This window comes from Mchenga conophoros, linkage group LG13, assembly GCF_057382185.1.
Source record: "Mchenga conophoros isolate Kocher_MC1m ecotype Shallow Benthic linkage group LG13, M_conophoros_male_GT1.1, whole genome shotgun sequence".
NCBI lineage: Eukaryota > Metazoa > Chordata > Actinopteri > Cichliformes > Cichlidae > Mchenga > Mchenga conophoros.
In genome coordinates this window covers 7,347,989-7,373,479 of record NC_140538.1, presented here as the reverse complement: position 1 = coordinate 7,373,479, position 25,491 = coordinate 7,347,989, and the positions used below count along the sequence as shown (strand labels likewise).

Genomic DNA, 25,491 nt, shown 5'->3' with positions numbered 1-25,491 from the left:
CCTGCTCAGATCACTTGGAACCCCGGCCGAGCAGGTACTAAAAAAGTACCTGGTACCACGTACTATGACCTACTGGAAAACCCTGAAAACCATGGTGAACCGCTGTGACTCAATCCGAGTAGGTACTAATGGAAAAGGGGCTTTTGTGCTCCTTAGTAACCATCTTCTGATGGCTGCTGACAGAAGGATAACATGCCAAATCAGAAAACTCACACTGATGGTCAACCAGATCTCAAGACAATAGAGCACATTTGGAATGTGTTAGAAAAGGAAGCTGGCATCGTGGATGTTCAGCCAACAAATTTGCAGCAACTGTTTGATGCTCTCATGTCAAAAGAGACCACAGTTTCTGGGAAATGGTTCCAAAACCTTTCTGAATCTTTGCCATGAAAAATTTAGGGAATTAGGTATAAGTGGGTCAAATCAAGTGCTAGCAATCTCTAGCTAGTGCTGGATTAGTGATTAGTTATATTGTTATGAAAACAATTATTATATATACAATATTATGACATTTTGTTTTTTTTGTAGGTGTACTGCGATATACATTAACATAACAGCTCTGATGAAATATGATTTGCCCTGTAAAGCCTTAACCATTAAATAATTGCCAGGAAATTATATTTTTTGAAACTATAATATTTACTGAACATTCCAACAAATTTAATTAAAAGAAATAAAATATCAATTTTCATAATTTTGTATCACTTTTACTACATTTGTGCAATTTTTGCTCACAGTCACACTGTGTGTGTCTGATTGGTTAGCTACAATGGTAGATAAAGTTGTGTCGAATAGCAGATGTGTATGTTGTGACTTGAAGAAATGTTTATTCTATGTGAGTAATAGCAGAAACAAAATCTCATCTTCAAAAGAGTATTAAAGTTTGACCACCCTTTGTAATAATTATTTAGAAAAAAGATTAATCAAGACGCACTATACAGTAAGTCATTAGGAGATGTTTCTCATAACATAGCATGGAGGATTGCTGTAGGCAGTAGAAAGATGAATTGGTTTTGGTGATTTTTCTCTTACCTTTAGTAACATACCAAGTTAGTCCTGTTCATCTAAATATTTGCCTAATTTATATAAATAAATGCATTTCTTGCATATAGTTTTTTTTTTTCTTAAATAGGATCAAAGGAAGAGTTTTTTCCAAGGTAACAACACACGATCAAAAAATTGCATAGGAAGTAAGTGAGTTGTTTTTAGGTGACTGATTTTTTTCAAAATCTCTGTATGTCTAGAAAATGTGTTTTAAGTGAGCTCATTCATTAGCTAATGGACAACATTTAGCACATTTGACACTGAGGGGCAATTAAGGCAGTTACACATAACAATCAGTATCAATGCAATTCGTTCAGGATGCTCATTAGGGTGCATTATCATCATTGCAAGTGTCTGACTACACAGCAGGGGTTTCAAGCCAATCAGCCTAAGTGATATTGAAGACATCTCAACCACAATATACGGCCATTTACCTTGTTAGCATGCAGTCAATTAATTAAATGTGCTTTTCAATTTGAAATGGGGACATTTTGACAGCAGTATTATGGATACATTTACAGTTGCACATCTTTTGATTTAAATACTATGACTGATTTTGTGTCATTCAGTATTCTTTAATAGCTGTATGTCTGTTTCTTTTTGACCTCTCCAGTCTTCAGCGTTAAAATAAAATCTTCCATTAGTTTTTTTTTTATGAACCTTTAAAAAAAATCAAAAAACTCTTTGGCATCCAAAAAGGGTTTAATAAATTAAGCGTTTTCTATCATTGAGGAACACATACATCCTTTCCCTCCAATTTTTATGTACATTTCCTGTTCAGGATTCTGTAGTTACAGGCAAATATGCTTTAAATGTTCCTGTTGTTGCTTTTTTGTGGATGGCTATAGCAGAGGTGCTAGAGTGGGGCATCTACAAATCAAAAGGTTAGTGGCTTAATCCCTGACTCCTACAGTCTATGTGTCAAAGCATCTTTGGGCAAGATCCTCAGCAAATTCATCAGTGTGTGTGTCAATGTTTGATAAAAGTAGTTAGGTATAGGTAAGCTGAATGAAAGTGTGTGAATGGGTTAATAGATAGTAGAAGAACTATGAGTGCTCAAATTGAGTAGAAAGATGTAGTACCAGTATACCATTTGACAATATTTTGACTAATTCTATTCTAGAATTTGGGCCTAAGAGCCGGCATTGTTGTGCATCGATCATAGGTAGAGCCTAAGCGCAGCTTAGCGGACCAACATCTAGATGTTGCTGCTCATTATCACCAAGGTCCAGTTTCAAAAATATGTGGAACAATATTTCTGTTGGATATTCTTGCTTGTGCTCTTTTGGGTCTTTCATCCAGCTGCCAAGATAACCAAAGTTGTACCATACAATGAGTTGATGTGAAACTCAGTGTTAAAAACAATGGAAATTACCACTGTCTGTGTTTCTTAAGCTGCTTTTTTGAAAAATGTTTATTCTTTTTTTTCTTTCCCCCTTTGTAGTAAATGACACAGTTGCTTCCTTTTCATGGTCAGGCCAAATTTTTTGCCAATCAGTATTCAACCTGCACAAAGCTTCATCTGTGTCACGCTAAACCCATCTCACTTTTTTGAAGAGTGCATACAAGCACATCTGGTTATGTACGTGCAATTCTTACCTCTCCACAGCTAAACGGACACAAATGCACTACTTTTCCAACCAGACAGCACAGACATACAGGGAGTGCAGCATTATTAGGCAAATGAGTATTTTGTCCCCATCATCCTCTTCATGCATGTTGTCTTACTCCAAGCTGTATAGGCTCGAAAGCCTACTACCAATTAAGCATATTAGGTGATGTGCATCTCTGTAATGAGAAGGGGTGTGGTCTAATGATGCACACCCTATATCAGGTGTGCATAATTATTAGGCAACATCCTTTCCTTTGGCAAAATGGGTCAAAAGAAGGACTTGATGGGCTCAGAAAAGTCAAAAATAGTGAGATATCTTGCAGAGGGTTGCAGCAGTCTCAAAATTGCAAAGCTTCTGAAGCGTGATCATCAAACAATCAAGCGTTTCATTCAAAATAGTCAACAGGGTCGCAAGAAGCGTGTGGAAAAACCAAGGCGCCAAATAACTGCCCATGAACTGAGAAAAGTCAAGCGTGCAGCTGCCAAGATGCCACTTGCCACCAGTTTGGCCATATTTCAGAGCTGCAACATCACTGGAGTGCCCAAAAGCACAAGGTGTGCAATACTCAGAGACATGGCCAAGGTAAGAAAGGCTGAAAGACGACCACCACTGAACAAGACACACAAGCTGAAACGTCAAGACTGGGCCAAGAAATATCTCAAGACTGGTTTTTCTAAGGTTTTATGGACTGATGAAATGAGAGTGAGTCTTGATGGGCCAGATGGATGGGCCCGTGGCTGGATTGGTAAAGGGCAGAGAGCTCCAGTCCGACTCAGACGCCAGCAAGGTGGAGGTGGAGTACTGGTTTGGGCTGGTATCATCAAAGATGAGCTCGTGGGGCCTTTTCGGGTTGAGGATGGAGTCAAGTTCAACTCCCAGTCCTACTGCCAGTTTCTGGAAGACACCTTCTTCAAGCAGTGGTACAGGAAGAAGTCTGCATCCTTCAAGAAAAACATGATGTTCATGCAGGACAATGCTCCATCACATGCGTCCAAGTACTCCACAGAGTGGCTGGCAAGAAAGGGTATAAAAGAAGAAAAACTAATGACATGGCCTCCTTGTTCACCTGATCTGAACCCCACTGAGAACCTGTGGTCCATCATCAAATGTGAGATTTACAAGGAGGGAAAACAGTACACCTCTCTGAACAGTGTCTGGGAGGCTGTGGTTGCTGCTGCACGCAATGTTGATGGTGAACAGATCAAAACACTGACAGAATCCATGGATGGCAGGCTTTTGAGTGTCCTTGCAAAGAAAGGTGGCTATATTGGTCGCTGATTTGTTTTTGTTTTGTTTTTGAATGTCAGAAATGTATATTTGTGAATGTGGAGATGTTATATTGGTGTCACTGGTAAAAATAAAGAATTGAAATGGGTATATATTTGTTTTTTGTTAAGTTGCCTAATAATTATGCACAGTAATAGTCACCTGCACACACAGATATCCCCCTAAAATAGCTAAAACTAAAAACAAACTAAAAACTACTTCCTAAAACATTCAGCTTTGATATTAATGAGTTTTTTGGGTTCATTGAGAACATGGTTGTTGTTCAATAATAAAATTATTCCTCAAAAATACAACTTGCCTAATAATTCTGCACTCCCTGTATTGCTGTGGTTATCCACTGTGTCGGTACCGGAAAGCATGAAGACATGTGTTTACTTATTAGGAAGAGGTAGTTCCTCCACTGTTTATTGCTGCTTTATTATGAAACATCTCTCTCTGCACCATCCACACAGAGGGATATTATGGTGTTAATGTAGTTCTCAGTCACAAGACATTGAGGTAACGTTACTTACCTTTGCTTTACGGATAGTCTTTCTCTGAAAAGATGAAAAATTGCCTTTTTCTTTTCAGTAGAGCTCCAACGATTTAATGCCAAGGCACAGTGAACCTGTGTGTGCTAGCTCACAACCTCACAGCTAGTTTTAATTGGTTTCTCTTTGACTCGTTACCTGACTGTGTCTTTAAAACAGCTAGTGCTCAGCAGGACGCTAATGAAACTAAGAACATGTCACTTTGTGCACATATTCTGAATCAGCATGTTTATAATTGTTTTTCTTTCCTTGGCACTGAATCATTGGTGTCATTTAAACATGATACAATCACATTCTTGTAAATTTCTTCTTCACAATGACTGACATTTTGACACATTCTGTAGTGGGTTCATTATTGTATCTAAAGGTATACAAGGGAGACTACTGAGGGTTTATTAGTCTATTAGTTGTATTTTTCATAACCACATTTTTTAAATAATTGCTGGCAGTGTCTGGTCGGGTGATTTGTTTTGTTTGACATGAAGCCAAAAGTGTCTGTGCTCCACACATTATTGTTTAGCTAATTAAAAAAAGACTAGAAAGAATAGAAAGTTGGCACTTTACTTCAATATGTCTAACTTACCACTGCTGGGAGAGTCTTGACATGATTTAATGCGCCTTTGTACAGAGTTTTCATGCTTAGCAGGGACTGCGGAGATTTGAGTGTATTTGAAAACCCCTCTGTGTGCATCTAACCCATGCTGGATTTGCATCAGCTAGCACAGACACTAATTAACCTCTCAGCTGGTGTTTTTTTCAAATGCAATGTTACATTTATTTGTTTATCATTACAAAATAAGGAACATTTCCAACCTAATTGTTTTTGGTAGAAGCCTTCAGGGTCTCTCTTACTTTGGCTATGAGCTTTTTTTTTGATGGTTTCTTTCAGTAAGACACTCTTCCAAAGTATTTCATGAAGCTTAAAACCCCCCCAAAACTAGTGACATACACTCACGCAACTACACATCTGCTTGTTAATGCAAGTATTTAATTAGCGCCATGATGTATTTAAGAATGAAGACCTGCTAGATGGGCTTTTCTGAATATTTCACAAACTGGAAATTTGCAAACAACCATCTCTAGGGTTTACATAATTTTATTAGGGATTATTAAAGCATTCTGATTCTGATACAGAGAATGTTCTGAAGAAGAGAAAATACGTCCTTATTACCCATTGAGAAGCGGCTTTATGGGCCAATATGTCTTGTTAAAGTCAGAGGCCAGAGGAGAATAGCCAGAGTGCTTTCAGCAAAAGGATAGGATAGCAAAATTAATTCAAATAACCACTTGTTACAACTAGAGCACAATAGCAACTCTGACTTCATAAAACCTTGAACCTTGAAGCAAATGGGATAAAACAGGACAGGACCTCACCAGAAGTCACACAAGTTAGCTAAGAACAGGAAACTAAAGGTACAATTTACACATGCTCACTAAGTTAGACAATAAAACATTGGAAAAATGATGCTATGTCCGATGAATCTTAATTTCTGATGTGACAATTTCAATGGTAGTGTCAGAATTCAACATAAACAAAGTGAAAGCATGGATCCATCCCGCTTTCACATTTCCTCAGGCTGCTGGTTGTGGTGTAATGTTTTAGGTACACTTGGTCCTCTTAGTATGAACTGAGCATCATTTAAACTCCACAGCTTACATGAGTAGTGTTGCTAACCATGCCCATACCGTCATGATCACAGTGTACCAATCTTCAGGTGGCTGCTTCCAGCAGGATAACACACTGTGCCATCTCGAATGGTTTCTTGAACATGAGAATGACTTCACTGTACTCAAATGGCCTCCAGTCAGCAGATCTTAATCCAATAGAACTCCTTTGGGATGTGTTGGAAATCTGCAAATCAACTGTATGATGCCATCATGTCAATATGGACCAGAATATTTGAGGAATGTTTCCAGCCTCTTGTTGAATGTATGCCACAAACAATTAAGGTACTTCTGGAGGCAAAAGGGGCCCAACCAATAATTGCAAAGTATAACTAATGAAATAGCCATTTTTACACAAAGCTTATGTGTCACACTGTGAAGTTAACCTGCTGCTTCTGATGCTGAACACTTGTGTTCAGCATCAGAAGCAGCAGGTTAACATCCAGTCTGTGAACTTGTCTGGGTGGCAGAAATATTGCACTGCTTGCAGAAACAATATTTTTCCTCCTTTTCTAACATGTGATCAGTCTTGACACTAAAACTATTGCTTTCAGAATGAATCAAGCCAAACATGGCTATTTTATATGGGATATTCAGGAAAAAGAAAAACCTGTACCTGTGAGGTACTGAAAGTAAAGAAAGAGGCTTGCAATGAAAAAATAAAACAAAAGGTAGTTCTATGTTGTCAATGTCCTTCATTTAACTAATTTGCAGATAATAATAATAATAACAATAATAATAATAGTAATAATAATAGTAGTAGTAATAATAATAACATTTACAGTCTTATGAAAAAATGTTGATCCTCTAAATGCAACAGAATTTTTTCAAACAGTGTCAATTTGTGAGTGCTGCAGTCATGACATTAAATGACAGATGTTATCTCTTCACTTGTGCAGTGACTGGAAAAGTTTTAAGCTTCCTACTGCCAGGTCAAAGGACAACAGGAAGCACAAAGAGAACATCTCTCACTCAACCTCCTCTCTTCCTCTCTCTTTCAATGCTGTCTTGCTCTTCTCCTTCCCTTTCGGTCTTTAATCCTTCCTGTTGTTGTATTGAATGAATGCCAGGAAGACTGGCATTGGACGAGGGAGAACATTGTCCATTAAACCATCATGTTCCATTACCAATGGAGCAGGGAATGGAGGAGGAGTTGGAGAAGGAAAAACAGGAGGACCTACATTCGCACTGGAAGAAAACAACAGCAAAGTGCCTCGCATGTGCCGAAATATTTTCTTCTAGTTTCGGGTTCGGAGTAACTTCACACCTCACAAAGAAAAGCTAAAGCACTCCTCTTCTCTCTGGATGAGAGTGTCAAGTGTGTTTGGGTGTTGTACTTTCTGCTACATCCAAAGTGATGCTGCTGAGTCCTGGAGTACATCCACTATACCACGGGCAGAATGTCAGCCATGGGTCACAGAAGCTGTTAGTAAAGCTTTCTAATGTTACCAAACTGTATGCTGTTATTTCTGAACACAATACTTCAGTGTGTGTCCAAATTAGAGTTCCACTTCAACAATTTGTCATTTTTTTCTGCTTATGCTCAGCCGACCTTGGTTTAAAACATAATTTTCATAAATTATATAACTGTGGATTTTATGTTAGAAGCAGGGTTGGCTGTTCCTCGTGTTTAGTGATCCTTGCTCAAAGGTTTAAAGTATTAAAATACAGCACTACAAAATCATAACAGCCATTAATAAATACTGAAGATTACATAGAGTACACCATTACTTCAGCTTTTTCTGATCGATTGGACAATATAATTAAAAAGCAGTACATTAGGTGAACTATTTGTATTACATAACTATCCCCTGTGTATAAGCTTATTTATTGTGGGCTGGCTGGTTATGTCTGTATTCACAGGTGCAAGAAAGTGAAAAATAATGGTAAAAGTAAGAAAAGAGTAAAAAAGAAAAAACATAAATGCATGCTTTAAGCGACTCAGCAAGATGGATGAGGGTGATGCCTGTTTAAGGCATTTTTCATTTATCATATACTGAGGATTTGTTTCTTTTCACAAAGCTTTATGCAAGCTTTACACACGTCATCCTGATGAACGTCATCAAGATGATGGACAACTACAGTAGTATAAACTGAGTGATGACTTGGCTACACAACGCTGATTCAGCAAAGATGTAAAACAGGCCAATGTCCAATGTCTTATGAACAAGAAACAAGCACAAACAACTCGGCAGGGCTTATTCCTGCAGTGTGAGGAATAGTGATGTTTTAAATCACTTGCCCATGGGCCTGTGATCTATTCATATTAAGCTATTGCCATGCTTATTAGGGTCTATACAACTACTACAACTATTCCCAAGAAAGGTTGTGCAATCATTGGTAAGTATAGATGATCAGATTGCTCTCTGATGTTATCATGTAATATAAATGTAAAACTTCTGAAGTGCAACATTGAAATGTAATAAAATAAAATATATTATCCACTATCAAGTGAGCTGCCAGGATCTTTTGAAAGCAAACCACAGAACATAACAGAATGTAGGTTAACCAGCTTTAAAAGCTTCATATTCTAGGTACAACTGTGCGTTCATTCTTGATAACGCACAGAAAGCAGTTAGTCACACACATGTTAGTATAACATTTAGATGTGTAATTGGACGAGGTAGTATGTGGGTCACAAAACATGCTGTGTGTGAGAATATGGGTCAGAATACATCATACATCCCCTTAATCGCTCTCTGTCTCTCGCCCTCCCATGTGAGATAGATGACAGAGAGACATATTATCACACCCTGCTGGCCCATATTCCTGCTTTCCCCTCATTTAATCATCAACCTCTTTTCTAATTCATTCATCTGCTACCATCCTTTATTGTTGTGTTAATCGCTTGTTTGGATTGCTTATCTCCATAAACAACTGCTGGCACACTAACCAGATAATTTAGATGATATTATCAATCATGAATTGTAAAAAATAATCTGTCAGAGGATTTAGGTTATCAGTGTAGCATTGTCAAACTAGCCTAAATACTATATCTGCTTTGTTAGCATTTACATGATGAAGAATGAGTCTGAAGCATACCGAGGTTCACACTTGGCATCAAATTGGAATTTTTAATTCTTATTGTATTCTGGCTTACCTATTATTTAATCTAGGAGGAAATAAATACTTACAGCTGTCAAATTAGGTCAATTCCATGCTAATGACGTAAGACTGGTGCCACTCTCTATATTGGTGATAGGCAATTAGCAAAGATTATCCAAACTCCGAAACATAATTTAATTAGCTAATTAATACAGATTATAGCCAAACATAGTTTCTGAAAACAAGGTCATAGTCATGGTGACATCAGCCAGTGGTTTCTAGGCTTCATAACCCTCAAATTTAGTTTTTTGCCTGCTATGTTGTTGGTTTTTAGAGATAGAAGTTACTGTCTTGGACACAAGAGCAGAATTAGTTAATGTCAGGGTGCAGGTGCTAAAAGACTAATAGAATACTAGTATGTCACTAAGCAAAACTAGAGCACAAACTATAGCTACACACACCGAACTTTAAACCTGATAAAACTTGCAGTTGTTATGAATTGGGGACCATAAGCATACGACAGGTTTTTATAGCTAAAATTAGGGATTTCAACATAAGTGTCTGTGGGGATCTGTGGTTTCTGGTGCTTTCACATTGGCTTCATTTTTCAGTCCTAGAACATGCTGATTGGTTATAACATGCAAATGTGAGTGCTCAAAGGGTTGTTACAAGGTAACTATAGCCAACTATTTGTGTCCATTGGTTGTAGAAGCAAATAGGCTGCCATCATGCTGAACACAAGCATAATAAGACAGGTGATCTTACACGGCTCCAAACAAATTCCTTCACTGGTCCACTTAGTTAGTTAGTTCAAAGTAAAATGTACTTGCAGCTGTTGGCGGTGTTGATTTGGCAAGAACCAGGAAGGGAAAGTTTTTAATGAGCAGGTGCATCAGAGACCTGGGAGGTTTACGGGGTGTCCTGTGAACTAGTTGTGTCAATGTGCAGAGGAACAGAAATATGTATTAATATTCTTTCATGCACATATGAACCACATAGTCAGACTGTGGTATCTCAGTGGTGTGCACAACACTGAATAAATCCTACCACTGATTGCAGTATATACTTTTTGTGATTGGTCAGTCATCCCTGGAAATCCAGTTTTGATTTATAATAACTGGAAATTATGATTGCTCAGTGAGCAGGATGGAGCCAGTACAGACTGGAAAATGAGCCATAGGAATTCAGGGAGCACTTTATATCCAGCTATGATTGGTACTGTAAATCAAGACAGCAAAAAATAGCATGCTTGTACACACACACACACACACACACACACACACACACACACACACACACACACACACACACACACACACACACACACAGACAGTAAACACACCATACTGTCTGCTGTGTGTTCCCATGTGCACCCTTGACCATTTTCACTAAAGTCTTGTGGGAAAATTCACTAAAATAAAGTGTTTTCTCACAAGAGATTGTGAAGCTCAGATGCATTTGTAGATTAAGTGACTAATTTCCTGTCGCTGAGTCCTTCCACAAGTCACAACATAACACCTCCAGTCCCCTTTGCCAAGTGGAAAAAAGCCTTGAGCATAAAGGATAAAGGATAACATTTTACTGTTACCCTTTTTACATTTTAGAGCACTGTCACTTCACACAAAACACCTCAGTTGAACTGGTTAGAGTTTCTGCATGGCTGTTTCTTCTTGAGTGACAGGTGCCTTACCCTATCACACTTGACTGTGAGGTGACAGCTGCACCTGCTTACCCCACTTCTGTTCTCTTGTGGTTCCACATTGTTACTCTAAGCAGCTGACAAGATGGCAGTACACCCTTACTCGCTTGAGAGTGTCCATCACTGTCTGCTTTCATCCATTTCTGCTGTGTCTCTGAAAAGGCACCCTGGGATGCATGCTGGGGCGAACACCAGCATCACTAAACCTCTTTAGTAAGTAGACCAACTGAAAAAGAAACTTCAGATTTTGAAAGCTGCTGGTGATAAAAACTGAACAAAGAGACATTTTAAGACTGAATACTTTGTGGAACTGTTTCACTACAACTTACTTTTTTTTTTTTAACTTGAAAAGACGCTACATTTCTTTTGTGCATTGCATTTTGGGAGCATTTGTGCTTCAGTAGCACACTCAAAAATGACTCAAAATAACTCTTCTAACAGGAACACATTACAAACTAAAAACCTGTTTAAAGCAAGCGTGTAGTACAGCTAAGATACAAGGTGCAAGAAAGTCAGGTCACGTGGACTAAAACAATTACTTTTTAAAACTCCTGTTCTGCTTATATTACCAGTCATCCATCAGACTTCATGACTTGTATGAAAGCCAAAACACCATGAAGTCAAAAACAACAGCTGTGGCTCAGGAGGCAGAGCCAGTTGGAAGGTCGGTAGTTCGATCTCCAGCTCCTCCAGTCCACATGTCAGTGTCCTTGGGCAACATACCGATCGCCCAAATTGCTCCCAATCCGATTAAACCCCCATGCAGAGTTTGAAACTGTGCATGATAGGCAGAGAATACTTATAAAGCTCTGTCAATGTCTGAATGTGATCAGAGTAGAAATGTACTATGTATATAATAGTTAATGTATCTATGTTTTATTCTTCTTCTTATTTTTATTTGATAAGTTTATCTGATAGAGTAGATTTGAAAATTTGATGTAAGAATTTGGTTATAAAACTTCCAGTTGATATTTTACCTTCATTAGTAACACTGTTGAAACCTGCCAATAATAAACTCTTCGGTTGACTGAAAAAAAGTGGTCATCATTGCGAGTTCCAAAAAATGACTTTTTAACAGTTTTGTGATGACTTTCTTGTTACACAATTATCTCCATAACAACATTATCGCCTTTAAAGCCTGACTGAACAGACAAAAGCTGAGAAATTGTTCTGACATTTTAAAAAGAAAGAAGCAGATTCAGAAGTGTCCACTGAGAGTTTGACAGGCGGCCACATGCCCAGCTGGGCAATTTTTAGCCTCTGCGAACAACACTCATAAGGTTAGGTGAAAATTCAACTTGGAGTTGTTTGGAAATGGTGTTGAAATCTATAATGTTTTTTCTTTTGCAACTGTATACTATCTATTACATCTAAATCTGTCTGCTTCTCGCAACTTGTACTGTATCTGATATCCTTCACTTATATTGAATTGCAGTAAATGCGTTTCTGTCTTTCTGTCAGGTCACTAAAGTACGATTATACCAAGTCCAGCAAGTGCTGAGTGCACAGGGCCAACTGGAGCAGTCTGATAAATAAAAAACCAAAAAATCTGTAACATCATATCACAGAATTCCATTTCAGACAGACACCTCCCCTTTGAATTAGAAGACTGATGTCTTTCTTTCCCTGACCCTTTTCCCCTCACATGCTGTCTCACTCTCTCTTTGGGTTTCAGTGTGTAAATCCTTGTGTTGCTTTGCCCTTTTAGGTCTTTCTCTTTTTTCCTTCTTTGTCAGAAGTGCTGTGCAGGGGATATAAGCCAGAAAAGGGTGGAGAGGGATAAGATGATAAAAAAAATTTAAGGGAGGGGATGAAAAGCAATGTTTTAAATTGTGTTAAAACAGCACCTGCACCCCCTTTCCTGTCTGGACTCAGTCATAGACTGATACTAACATTTCCATGGATCAAGATGTTACATAACATGATGGTGTGCTATGAAATTGTATTATGAACCACCAATCATTAATTCCATTAATCGATACAACTGACTGTTGTGAGAAATTAGATGAGTAACATCCTCTGCCTTTGACTATCTAAGTAATCTTTACACATCTAGCTAATTTTACATGTGACACTGTTAACCATTTTTGAATGTATTCTAATGTTTGTCTTGATTATCTACCTCTATCTTTCAGAAGATGGAAGCTGAAAGTTGAATGGATGGATTTTTTTTTTCTTAACTGTCCCACCTGTTCCAAATTTGGTTAATTGACATTTCACTGTTACACAGTCCACCCTGTCAGGAAGTAGCCTTGAAAAAATAATTAGTTCTCACTGAACATTGACACTGAATTTAAATCTCAGAAGCTCATATTTCCATTAAGAAAATGTGATGTTTGGCCATCCATCTGTCCGTCTGGCCATCCGTCCGTACAGCCGTCCATCCATCCATCCAATGTGATGACAATGAACAACTGAGCCAACAGGTCCATTTTCTAATGACAGAGCTAACGATCTGAAGAGGATGCAGTAAGTGTACTAAAGTCAGAGGGAGCCAGTGTTAGTCAATATTGGCACCAAAGACATTAGCAAAGACATTTACCCTTCACTTCTCCTTCCTCTCCCCTCCCTTGCACTTTCTGTTTTTTCTTATTCTTTAAACTGTTCCAAGACACCTCATCCAGTTTGGCCTTTTAATCTTAGAAGAGAAGCAGTTGTTTCACTCCTTTTAATTTCAGCCATGATTCATCACTTCTGTCGCTCATTTCTTCAGGTGGTGATAGATAGATAGATAGATAGATAGATAGATAGATAGATAGATAGATAGATAGATAGATAGATAGATAGATAGATAGATAGATATAATTATTTCTCATACACAATCACTTATAGACATAACTTTGACCACCTGTGGTATGTACTAAATGTCTATGGGCCCTGAGATCAGGGGTTAGTGAGCTGGAACAGCTTTGATATTTGCTGACCTGCCGGGCCGTGAAATATCCCTGTATATGCCCACGCCTCATATCCATTTAAATAGATTTAAATAAACAACCTCATACTGTGTCTGGATTGGATGAGAGCTCAGACAGATGGATGGATGGAGGGACAAAGAGAGATAGGTAGGTGAGGTAGAAGGTAAAATGCCGTTAAATGCAGTTTTTCCTCCTATTACCATAAAGCATGGGAATGTGATGATTGATGGTTTGGTGGAGGGATATGGCAAGCGCGGATAGACGATGTGTGCAGTGAGGAGGAACGGAAGAAGATTCTATTTCAGATCTGCCTTCATCTGACACACACGCATGCCATTGATCTTATATGTAGATTATGTTTAGCTTTTATCTCCTGCACAGACTTTTTCACTTAATACTTAGACAATATAAGTGTTCACTAGAACATAAATTCTCTTAATTGTTCAAATAACCTTTATGACATTGTTACATCTTTACAGTTCAAGACCATTAACTATTTCATTATTATACCTTATGATACATTTCAATAGATGCCGTTTATTATATGATCATTAGCAGTTAATGTTCTTAACATTTATCATTTTGAATACTTTCAGCTCATTGAATAGCCATTTTCAGTTGCTTTCAATTTGGTGTCATCCTCTTCCTACAAGGAGTCATTTATTACCTAATCTTAGTTGAAATTTGGTTGTTTTACTGCATTGAATGGAAGTTAGAGTTGGTGTTCAGTTTAATATAGCAACAAAACTCCACCTTTGGAGACTGGTGACAGTGAGTCAGTGACTTAAATAATAATAATAATGGATACTTTATTGATCCCCATGGGGAAATTACTTGTTTTTCTCTGCATTTGACCCATTCACTCAGTGAAGCAGTGGGCAGCCCACTAAGCAGGCGCCCGGGGAGCAGTGTGTAGGGACGGTACCTTGCTCAGGGGTACCTCAGGGTAGCCGTTAAGTGGATTCGAACCGCCGACCTTCCGATCATGGGGCGACCACTTTACCTACTGAGCTATCCCTGCCCCAAAGCACTCAGTTGTAACATTAGTTTGAGTGTCAGCATTCAGCTTCAGTACTCATTCTGTACTTGGTTTTGGTTTGGGTTAAAATACACCCATTAACACCTTATTATGACATCTACACAATGAATTTATGGACATGCTGAAGGCGGAAGAGTGTCTGAATAAATCATATATTTACTCCATGAATATCTTCACTGACTGCATTTTCCTGTCTTCAAGAAAAAGAAGACAGATGTGGATGTTTTTACTGGCAGCTGGGAAATGCATGCCCTTCTCAGGGGCACAGCTGCAATGAAGCTCAGGGATAAACTGATGCCACGTGTCATCCTCAAAACAACCAAATGCAGTGACACTAAGAGCTCAATGAAAAAAATTCACAACATGCTTTGAAATTCGGTCAAATATTGAAAAACACTGCAGTTAATACTGCATTTAAGCTCACTAATGCTGGATACTACGCTTCAGTAATGAGCAAAAAAAGAAAAAAAAAATTTTGGCAACAGTTCTGTGTTGAAAAACTGCAGCAACATTGCAAATGCTCTCCTTTTCAGCTCTGTCTGAATGCTACCAGCTCAGCCTGGAAGAAATACCTTGGCATATCGATAGAGCCACCCATACCAAAGCTTTTTATCTATCTCTTCACTCTGTTCTTTTATTCATCATTCTATTTCTTTTCCTGGGAGGGAAGCACTGTCGGTGGAGGCCTAAACACCCTGAAGGGGATGGAGAGATTTCAGGTGTCAAGGGAGAAAGAGAAGAGTCAGAGAGGGATGTGAATAATAGATCAGAGAGGAGAACGAGAAAGTGGGAGAGAGTCAAAAGGAGAGAATGACGGCGATATTAAAGGTGTGAGCAACAGAGTGGTGAATAGAGGGAAAGAGAAACTGATAAAGAAACCGAGTCATATTCTAGAGGAAACTAGAGAAATTTACAGGAGTGAAGAAGGATGGATCCTTTTCTCGAAGGGCAACCTTGACAGAAAAAAACACATCTGCAAGAGTCATGCATCTGTCCATGCATCCAGCAATCCATCTGCTTCTCCATCTATCTATCCATCTGTTCCTCTGTCCTTCCATCTCCATCCTGTCTTCATTGTGGTCAGGAGTTGTTGCATAAGACAGCGATTCATCTTTTATTGAGATGGGGAGCTTCTATAAATATGTCTAACTCGTTCTCTGGGGTTTAAAAGCTCAACCTGTAATCCAACTAAAAATAAACAAAGGATTACCTCAATAACAAAAACAAATCTCATTATGTCTGGTACCAGCACGACATAATAACTTTTGCCTTTTTCTTGATTAATTTAGAGTAAAACTGATCAATAGCATTGTTAAAGACAATTTATGTTATATGTGTTTTTTTTCACACACTGTGCTCCAGACTGCATGTGACCAGGTTTGGGTTAGGCTATGTTTTAGCTGCATGCTAAACAAGACATTTTCTAGAAAATATTCCATAAAAGAATAAATTTTCACCTTTTGAATGAAGTCCCATAGATGCAGTTTGACATTACAATTGTTCATTTACAGGCTTTTGAATATCAATATGTCATACTTGTTCCTTACCTGAGCAGATCAATTTCATCAGCATGAACCCCTGTTCAAAGTGTTTCCTATTGGCACATCTCAGCAGGCAGGAAGCCAACTTCTACTGGTCTGTATGACACAGTGCTGCTATACATGTAACTACAAAGACAGACAGAGAACAATGGGAAGGTCAGCACATTAGTGAGAAAAAAATGTGTGGTGTGAGCCTAAAGAGGGCAGGGAAAGAAAACAAACAGCAGGCGGGTGGATGGCCAATGAGAAATAAATGAAAGAACGTGAGAGATGCTGTGTTGCTTTACTGAGAGATGGAGGAAAAGAGGGAGGTAGCAAAGAGTGATGTGCGAATTGCAACCTCCGAGCTTGGCTGTTTAGAAAGCCCCAGGCCACATGTGTGTGTGTGTCTGTGTGTGTGTGCAGGTGTATTTGTCTGTCTGTGAGGCAGTCAAGTGGCCACCCACACCATCCTTTGAGTGTATCTATGTGTACATTTGAATGTGTGTGTGTGTGTCTTTATTGCTCTTTCAGGAACATGGCCAAAGGGTTGAAGCGTTCCAATCAATAGCTGAACCACACACACATATAAAGGCAAATACTAGTAATTTACTACAAGGATCTAATACTTGTAATACTGTATACTGAAGGCTTTAACTCTTCTACTGTAGTTGTGCAACAGCTATGCAAAATAACAATGATGCCAGGAAAACACGTTAGCATCAAAAGGATAATTTTTGTAAGTACGACTTTGAAAAATCTGAAAGCAAGAAGAAACCTGTGGATAAAACTTTCTCTGATTTGCTTAACTTTAGAGCAGTCTCTCTGTAAAATGATTATGCTTATTCCTCCTCATAAAGGCTTGTATTGCTAATTTATTTTCAGGAACAAACACCAAGATGCCAGCTTGAAGCTTTCTTTGTTATATTTACTTTTCCATTTATTTTCACCACAACTAAGCTAATGTTTTTCACATTTCAGAAAATGTATTAGTGTTGCTTAGGCTGCTTTTACCTCAGGCATAAATTTTGCATTAATCAATAGAGGCACTTCCTCCGTTTCATTACATGTCGACTTCTCTTATTCATCACATCGCTCCACTGACTCACTATTGACATTAATGACACAGCCATTTTTAAAACCTTTTATTCATCAAGAAAAGTATTATTGAGGGTCAGGCTTCTTGTTTTGGAACTCGGAGATGAATTGCATGCCATCCGATGTAGGAGGATCTCTATTTTTACACATCCAACAGGCTTGTTTAATTGTGAACATCTTTTTTCTTCTCAAAAATCATGAACAGCTGCTGTGAACCAGTGGAGACGTAGGTCTGTATCCCGCATTCAGATACAGAAATTGGAAAAGGTCATTACAGACAGAGTTGAGTTTGGTAAACACATCCCGTGCTGTCAAACACATTGTCTTTGTCAAGTCAAAGCGATAATATGTCACGCTACAATTTGTTCTGATTCTGATAAATCGTGAACACGTGGAAGATTGTAATGCCTCACTTCCTGTTCGCAGTGAGAGTGTTAGGAGCCTGCATGTGTGTGTGTGTGTGTGTGTGTTTGTGACTCATGAACCTGTGATGCTTTCTGCATTGTTATTATATAACTGTCCCTGCACACACAGACCGATATTACGGACAACACACTCTGGCAGCTAGACGGAACGATCTCTCCTCTCTCACACATAGTGAGTTGTTCTCACTCCAGTCTTGTCCTGGACTATGTTTATGTGTGTGTGCGTGTGTGAGAGAGAGAGCAGAACTTTCAATCCCAAACAAACATTCAATAGGATGAGCTGAAGCTAAGAGAGGAACTGCTTAGAGGGATGAGTGAACTAAATTAAGGGGGGTCTGTCTACTGATAAAGCACACTAAATTTCAATTAAATTAAGTGGAGATTTTAGTTTAGTGTAGCTTTGTCTGCTTTTTTGCCTTTTTTGTAGTAACATGTTACACTGTGGGCAGCATGGTGGTTCAGTGCTTAACACTGTCACCTCACAGGAAGAAGATACTAGGTTCCAATCCGTGTTTCCGTGTTCTCCCTCTGGCTTCCTTCCAAGTCGAATGAGGTGGGCGTTAAGTTAATTGGCGATTAAAAATTGGGTGAAGCTGTGGAAGGTTTTCTGTTAGCCCTGTGATATGTTGGTAACCTGCCTATGGTGTACTCTGTCTCTCCTCCATGACAGCTGGGATAGGCTCCATCCCCCCCGTGACCCTGAATTTGATAAGTGGAAGAAAATAGATGGATGCTGCAGTGCTTGGATTTTTGTGTTAGCTGTCAGCCTTTAACAAGACAACAAAGCAGCACATGCTTTGTCCTTTTACTGCATTTTACAAGTTTAATTCATCCATACCTTTTTTTATTGTAATTTCCCAAATCAAAAAGCTGAAAGGAACTTGCAATCTACCATCAAGCATTTCCATAAAAGTGCTTTGAAATAAATCCTTTAAATTATTCAGTACCAAATTAAGACAACAGAAAGTAAAGATTACTTTTGTTTTTTTGTCAACATGTAAGTACTTTGGCCCCAAAATATAATTTTATGTATATAGTTATGTTTGAATTCACTTTACATGAAGCTCTATTACAGATACAACAGCAATGCACATCTTTAAAGTGAAAATTTTGAAGATGCACTTTATTTTTTATTACATATATAAAATGTTATATGTAAAAGTTTAAAAGCTCTAAGCACACAGAAATATATAGCTTTCAAAGGGAAACAAGGGAAGCAAACGAGAAGCAAAGCAAATGGCTCATCACATCACAACAGCTACAAAGACAAAAACAAATACTACCCCCACACAAACACATTATATTTATACACAAGTTACTTCAGTGGGAAAATGGACCGGATTATTTAATCCACTTTATGGGCCAGATTTAGCCCACTGAAGAGTCCAGCCTGGCTGGATGTGTTTTTAAAACACTGCACAGAAGGACTTGTGACAAACTACTACTAGTTCACTATTTGTTTTTTCTTTAACTGGTTTCTTACAGACAGTGACATAACCAATGTCATGCCAGACCACAAAGCATAGAGAGAGCTGGTGCTGGCACAGTTATATTTACCTTCAGTGACATTGCTGAGATATTATGGAAATTTCATGTATTTTGCTTAAGACAAAAACAATTCGAGTTGCCTGTTATTTGTTTTGTAGATGGACTGTTCATTATTGTGATTTAGGTGTTTTCTTTTCATTTCTTTGGTATTTTTTGTGGATTATTATGCAATGGTTTCAGTGGCCTGGCCCTCTTGGGATCAAACTTGGCTCTATGTGGCCAATGAACTAAAGTGAATCTGACACCCCTGATTAAATAGAATGCACACAAAAGGAAAAAATGCACTAGATATTCAGTTTTTATAGCTGTAAATTTCAAAATAGGAATAATGTCATTTCTTCACAGAGCTGAGCTCTACGTAGTTGCCAACACAAGACAACTGCCAATTTCTCAACATTCCATGTAAATGTCCTTAGAGAGAGTTTGTTGGAGATAAAAGGCTTGTGAAAACTCTAACTGGACAAGCAGAGTGGGAAATAGTATTTATATCCTTTAGATTTTGTAATCAAACACAGAAACTCATCTACTATACCACAATTCTCCAGAGCTTCACATATGTTGCAACACATGACAACATGCAGACGGACTGATGACACTAAATACTGTTCTCTCTCTAAGCAGCCAAAGCAATAAAGTGTGGCAATACTACATGCATAACAGTATAGGGTTACTAATAAAAAATAATAATAATGATAATAGTAATAATAACATCAACATCATTTGGAACAATAACAACGATTATTATCAGTTGTAAATTGAAATGACTGTTGCCTCACAGCTGACTGGCTCGAGTGCTTCTATGTGAAGTTTGCATATTATTCTCTGTGTGCCTGCTTGGGTTTTCTCTCATTACTCAGGCTTCCTCCCACAGTTTAAAGACATGATTTTTCGATTAAGTGATTCTTAATTGTTCGTGGCTGTAAATCTGACTATGCATGGTTGTTTGTTTCCCTCTATCCGTGGTGTTCCCTGCCTCTGGCTCCACGACAGCTAAGCTATGTCTCAGGTCCTCTGCGACACTGACCTGGAAGATATGGATGGAGATGGATGAATAGATGTATAATTGTTAATATGAACTAAATAGTAAAAATAATTTTGTATGTAATGAACTGCAGGGTTATTGTAAAGTGGTTTTTAAAACCTTTGTTAATAAATACTATATAGTGAGTCTGTTCTTTTATTTAAATGCTATTATAAAGGTACCATACACTGTATGTAAAAGATGGACATAGTCACTATGACTTCAGTCAGCAAATAATAATTTAATAAAAAGAATGAACGTTAAAGGCGCTTGTACTGTTGCGTCACTTTTCAGACCCAGAACCTACACCCATCATTTATGCACCGTCAGTGGTTTAAATGAATGATTACAATACTATTTTAGAAGATGGTGATAAGCAAACCTGCAGCTTGTGTCTCGTTATACTTACCATTTTGATTTTTTTGATACTTTAGTTTATTTGTGCCTTTACTAGCTGGTTTGGTTTAGACACCAGACTTACTGGGCTGGGTATTGGTGCAACACGGACATCACAGGCTTAATGCTAAAGAGAACTTTGTGTTTAGGCAGCTTTGACTTAATAACTGTATTTTCTGTTCTGGGAGTGAGAATACATGATTCATAAAACATACACCAACCAATGACTGATAAACATTTAGCATTTCATTGGTTGCTAGCAGTATTTTATTTCTTAAATTTTAAAAACTAATAGTTTACGATTTATAAGCAATTTTGGTGGTTTTATACAGAAAGTAGGGCCCATTGTCACAGTAGCTATCACACATTTCTAAGGTGCTACACTCGTTCTGTAGCAAAACAGCTCCAGACACTGTGTAGAGCTTGTAATACCCCATAGATTAGAGAAAAGCAGGCGATGATAGGAAAAGAAAAGGGGGTGAGGGTGAGGGACAGGAACAGTTAGAGAAAGAGAAATTGAGGGAATCAGATATTGCCTGTAGCCACAACAGCACTCCATCATTTCTTCAGCTCTATTTTCTGGTATTCCCTCTCTCTGATGTTCTTTCGGTGTCCCATTCTCCCTCTTCTCATCCATCTCCTCACAGCTCTCTCTGACAGTCTATTTGGCCCACACAGCCCTGTCATCCATTCAACCTGTCAGTCCTGGGTACGGCACCAATCTCAGAGCAACTCCTGATTGGAGCTGGGCAGACAGGACCCTTGGTTAGAATGTCCATGCCACCCTTTAAAGCCCAGGAGTTCAGCTCCTGTGACGGGTGGGTCACAGAACTGAACCCCACAGTGAGGGGATCGGAAGTTCAGTCCCCGTGGAGCTCAGTGTTCATCGCTTGTTTCAAGGTTGTCACTTAATCTACGTTAACCCTGTTACTGCATTAAAGGATCCCCTCTGTGGAAAATCACTAAGTTGTCTTAATAATACATCACATACAACGCTACCACATGTATCACATTTTTAAAGACATATGGTGACATTAGTTATGTAATTTGTAGCATAGAAAGCAGATAAAGAGCATCAATTGATCTAATTCCACTGTGAAAGACACTGTAAAATTGTTGTGCACACAACTAACAAATAATATTTTGCTTCATTAAAGAGAGATTGGTGGGGTTTATGATAATTGCAAGGCTCTGTCATTTTTCCACATCCTCATTAAATCTTTGGATTCAAACATGCAAACATCAATTTCCTAAAGTTAACACATGTTCTTCCTTTGTTCTATTTGCACCTCCAGGCACATTTACACTGAACTATTTAACCTGAAAGGTCACTGCACAACGATACCAAACATGAGATGTCATAAGTTTAAAAAAACGTATAAATAAATTTTTAAGAAATCTCTCAATACCAGTGTTTACTCCAAGTTACAGTGTATGTGTCAGAGTAAAGTCAAAGGGCTTTTTGCAGCATTGACCTTCATAGCTGAGTGGAGACAGGCACCACTTAGATAACCCATGGCAGAGCTTTAATATTCTCTGGGGACTCTGAGCACTAAGAAGTGCCTGCAGCCCTGACACAGCAAGTCTCTTTTGATCAAACCGTCAACCCACATGTCACCGAAAATGTCACACATAATAAAACTGGAAATACGTCTTTTAACACAAGGACATAGCTAACTACACTTTTACCATGTCTGGGGAATTTTATGTTTTTTGTATTCTCTAGTTGATAAGCATTTATTTTTTGCTATTTTGATTTCTCTTATAAAGTTGACCTATATGCTATCTGTACTTCTTCTTCTATGCCTCTTTTATAGACCCGAATATTTGTTACACAACCTAGTATTTGATCTAAGGGATAAAGTGACATTGGACTGCAGCATTCCTCTTTGTTAGTTTTAATGTAACTGCAGGGTTGTAAGGCTACTGTACTCCACTGCTGAAACAAAGGAGTTAAAGTGTGTGGGAGGAAAGCCTGGGAGGAAAGCTGAGCAAGCGAGATAGAGATGAGCCTATCCAAAAATCACTACAACACGCCTACAATACTCCTATAGGGACCTACGGTGTTTGTGGTACCCAACAGTAAATTTGCCTTACATGTAATTGCCTCCTACAATTTGTGTTTTTTGTATTTGCGCTTTTATTTCTCCCCTGTGTCACAGAGTTCACCAATAATGTGCCAGTGTGGTGGATGTTAGATAAATGTAGAGTGTGAAAATATATTATTTTACTCACAATATGCATTTATTCAGCATTTGTTCATATTCACGTTATAACTCGTCAATATGAATTAATACTTAGACACTTTTCAATTAATTCAACAGTTCAAAAGCCCTCTCCCACATGTAAAACTTTAAATTATAATTAACAAAACTACTTAAAATAGCAGTAAAAGCCACTAATTAAGCAGTGAGATTCTATTAGAGTTACTATACATCAATTTATAGACTATAACCACTAATTTCACAATTTATGAACAGCATTTGTTTGCAAGTCATGCTGTAGGATATATTATATGTTGTGTGTATGTTTTTAATTTAAATGATCAAGCATGCAGTAACTTTAGTACAATGTGTTTTTAACTAGAGTGCATGTACAGTGTGCATGCAAGTAATAAAATAAATGTACTTACATGGCACCAGCTAACACTTTATAGATTCTTGTCAATCTCCTCTCTGTCCACCTACTTGAATATTACATAATGTTAATCTGTGGGAGGCAAAATACTGTGAGGAAGAGGTCAACATGAACTTACTGCAACCACCCCTCCCTGTAACTCCCTATTTAGTGTTATATCTTTCCATAGAAGGGTGTACGTGTTTGCAGCAATATGATCACCAGAGACAGAGAGAGTTTTTGGATGAGGAGAGAGACACAGAAAGCGATACAGAGCAATTTGCTGCTTACCTGCAAAAATGTAGGAATATGTGCCAGGATTCCTTTCACCAGCTCCTTAATGTCGCCTCACATCACTGACAACAGAACAACAACATCCCTGCTGGATCACCGGCACTCAGTCCAAAGGTCCTCGGAGAGCTCTCTCTCTCTCTCTCTCTCTCTCTCTCTCTCTCTCTCTCTCCTGGGACTTGGCCCACCTCCTCAGAATAGCGCTTCGTTAAACTCTCGGTGATACCGGAGGTTTTACCCTGCACAATGATCAAAACTGAGCGAGCAGGTGCTCCGAGCGTCCGAGCATCCTCGCCTCTGCGGTCCCGTACTCACAATCCAAACTGCCTCACGATCAGCATCACCACTGTTACTATCCTCCGATCCCGCAGAGCTTTATTTTCCGTTCTTCTTCTTCCGCTTCTTCTACGACCATTCCTTCGTCGATAGCATCATCACTCTCATCTTCATCCCCGTCCTCGCCATCATCATCGTCATCTGTCGCGCTTTTCTTACCCGCATCCTCACCTCCCTCGCCTGCCTCTGTCCTCTTGCTTCCTCGTCGTGTTTCTGTCCCGTGGCTCTGCAGCCAAGTAAGTGTGTCATGCCTGGGAAGAGAAGCGCATCATCCAGGGCAGGCATATGCCAATAGTAAGACAGGCAGCCAGGAAATCCCTCACCAAAAACAAAGCGCAGTTACGCTCCGATACATTTAGGATAGCATTTAATTTAGGATGTATGAAAAAATCAGTAACTGAAAGCGAACTGTTGAAACCATTAAAAAAAAGTTTGAACGCTAATATTTTAATGATGCCCTAACACGCAGTGGTCCACACTCGGTTAATCTTGGAGGTTTGATGGAGGTTACTCTATTACTCTAAGGTTATTAGTTAATGTTTCTCACCTGGACCATCCAGCCTATAAATGATGCCCCGCTAGTTAACCTGCTATTAGGCTTCTGCGTTTGCACTTTGAACAACCTGGCAACTCATATGGCTCACAATCACTCACTGCCTTGCTGAAATTACTGACTTTCCCATATATATATATATTTTAAAGTTTAATAAAATACATTTATTAAAACTAAACTACATCCCTTGCCATTTCCAGCTGGCCACTTTCCCAAAGCTAGTTTTTGACAAATGGGGGCCTGTCCTGTATTTAAACCCCCAGGACCTCCTGCACACCAAGAAACGATCAATATTACAAATCCAGCAAATGTCATAGTGTGTTTAAAGCTTGCAGCCTGGAGGTTTCTACTTCAGTCCGAGATGTAACGGGAGCTTCTTTATCACAGATCTTGAGGTCAGACTGTGCATTCCCTTGGGCAGCTTCTGTGTTTGTAGTGAAGAAAGCTAAAGTATAGCATGCATGTGTTTTTCAAATACATCTATGTTAGCAGCATCATTTTGCACAAACCCATGAAAAAAATGAAAATGATGTTCCCAGTTCAATATGGAAAAACAGGCAGCCAGGGCACAGAGCCTTAACCTAGACCTCATCCAATACTGTTGGGCTTAACTGCATCCCCAACTGTTAGCCAGGCCTTATCACCCAACATCAGTTGCCAGACCTCATTAATGCCGTTGTGGCTGAATGGAAATCCCTTCAGCCATGTTCTAAAATCCTGTAGAAAGTCTTCCCAAAACAGTGCAGGCTGTTACAGCAGCATGCTAATGCTTAGGTGTAATACTGAATCCCCACAGGTGAATTTGATTTTTGCTGGTTAATTTACAGGCATATGCGACTGACTTTTCTGT

General features: G+C 38.7%; 1 protein-coding gene across 1 annotated transcript in view; it reads right to left on the bottom strand.

The window, feature by feature from the left end:
• The window catches only part of bean1 (brain expressed, associated with NEDD4, 1), a 56,350-nt gene extending 31,973 nt beyond the window's left edge, over window positions 1–24,377 (bottom strand). Inside the window, exons 1-2 of the mRNA XM_085296209.1 lie at window positions 23,753–24,377; window positions 16,385–16,504 (exon numbers count right to left, since the gene is read on the bottom strand). Of these exons, the coding sequence (XP_085152335.1) occupies window positions 16,385–16,409 (25 nt within the window). The 5' untranslated portion in view covers window positions 16,410–16,504; window positions 23,753–24,377. The remainder of the gene's footprint in view (window positions 1–16,384; window positions 16,505–23,752) is intronic.
• Between the last annotated feature and the right edge of the window lie 1,114 nt (window positions 24,378–25,491).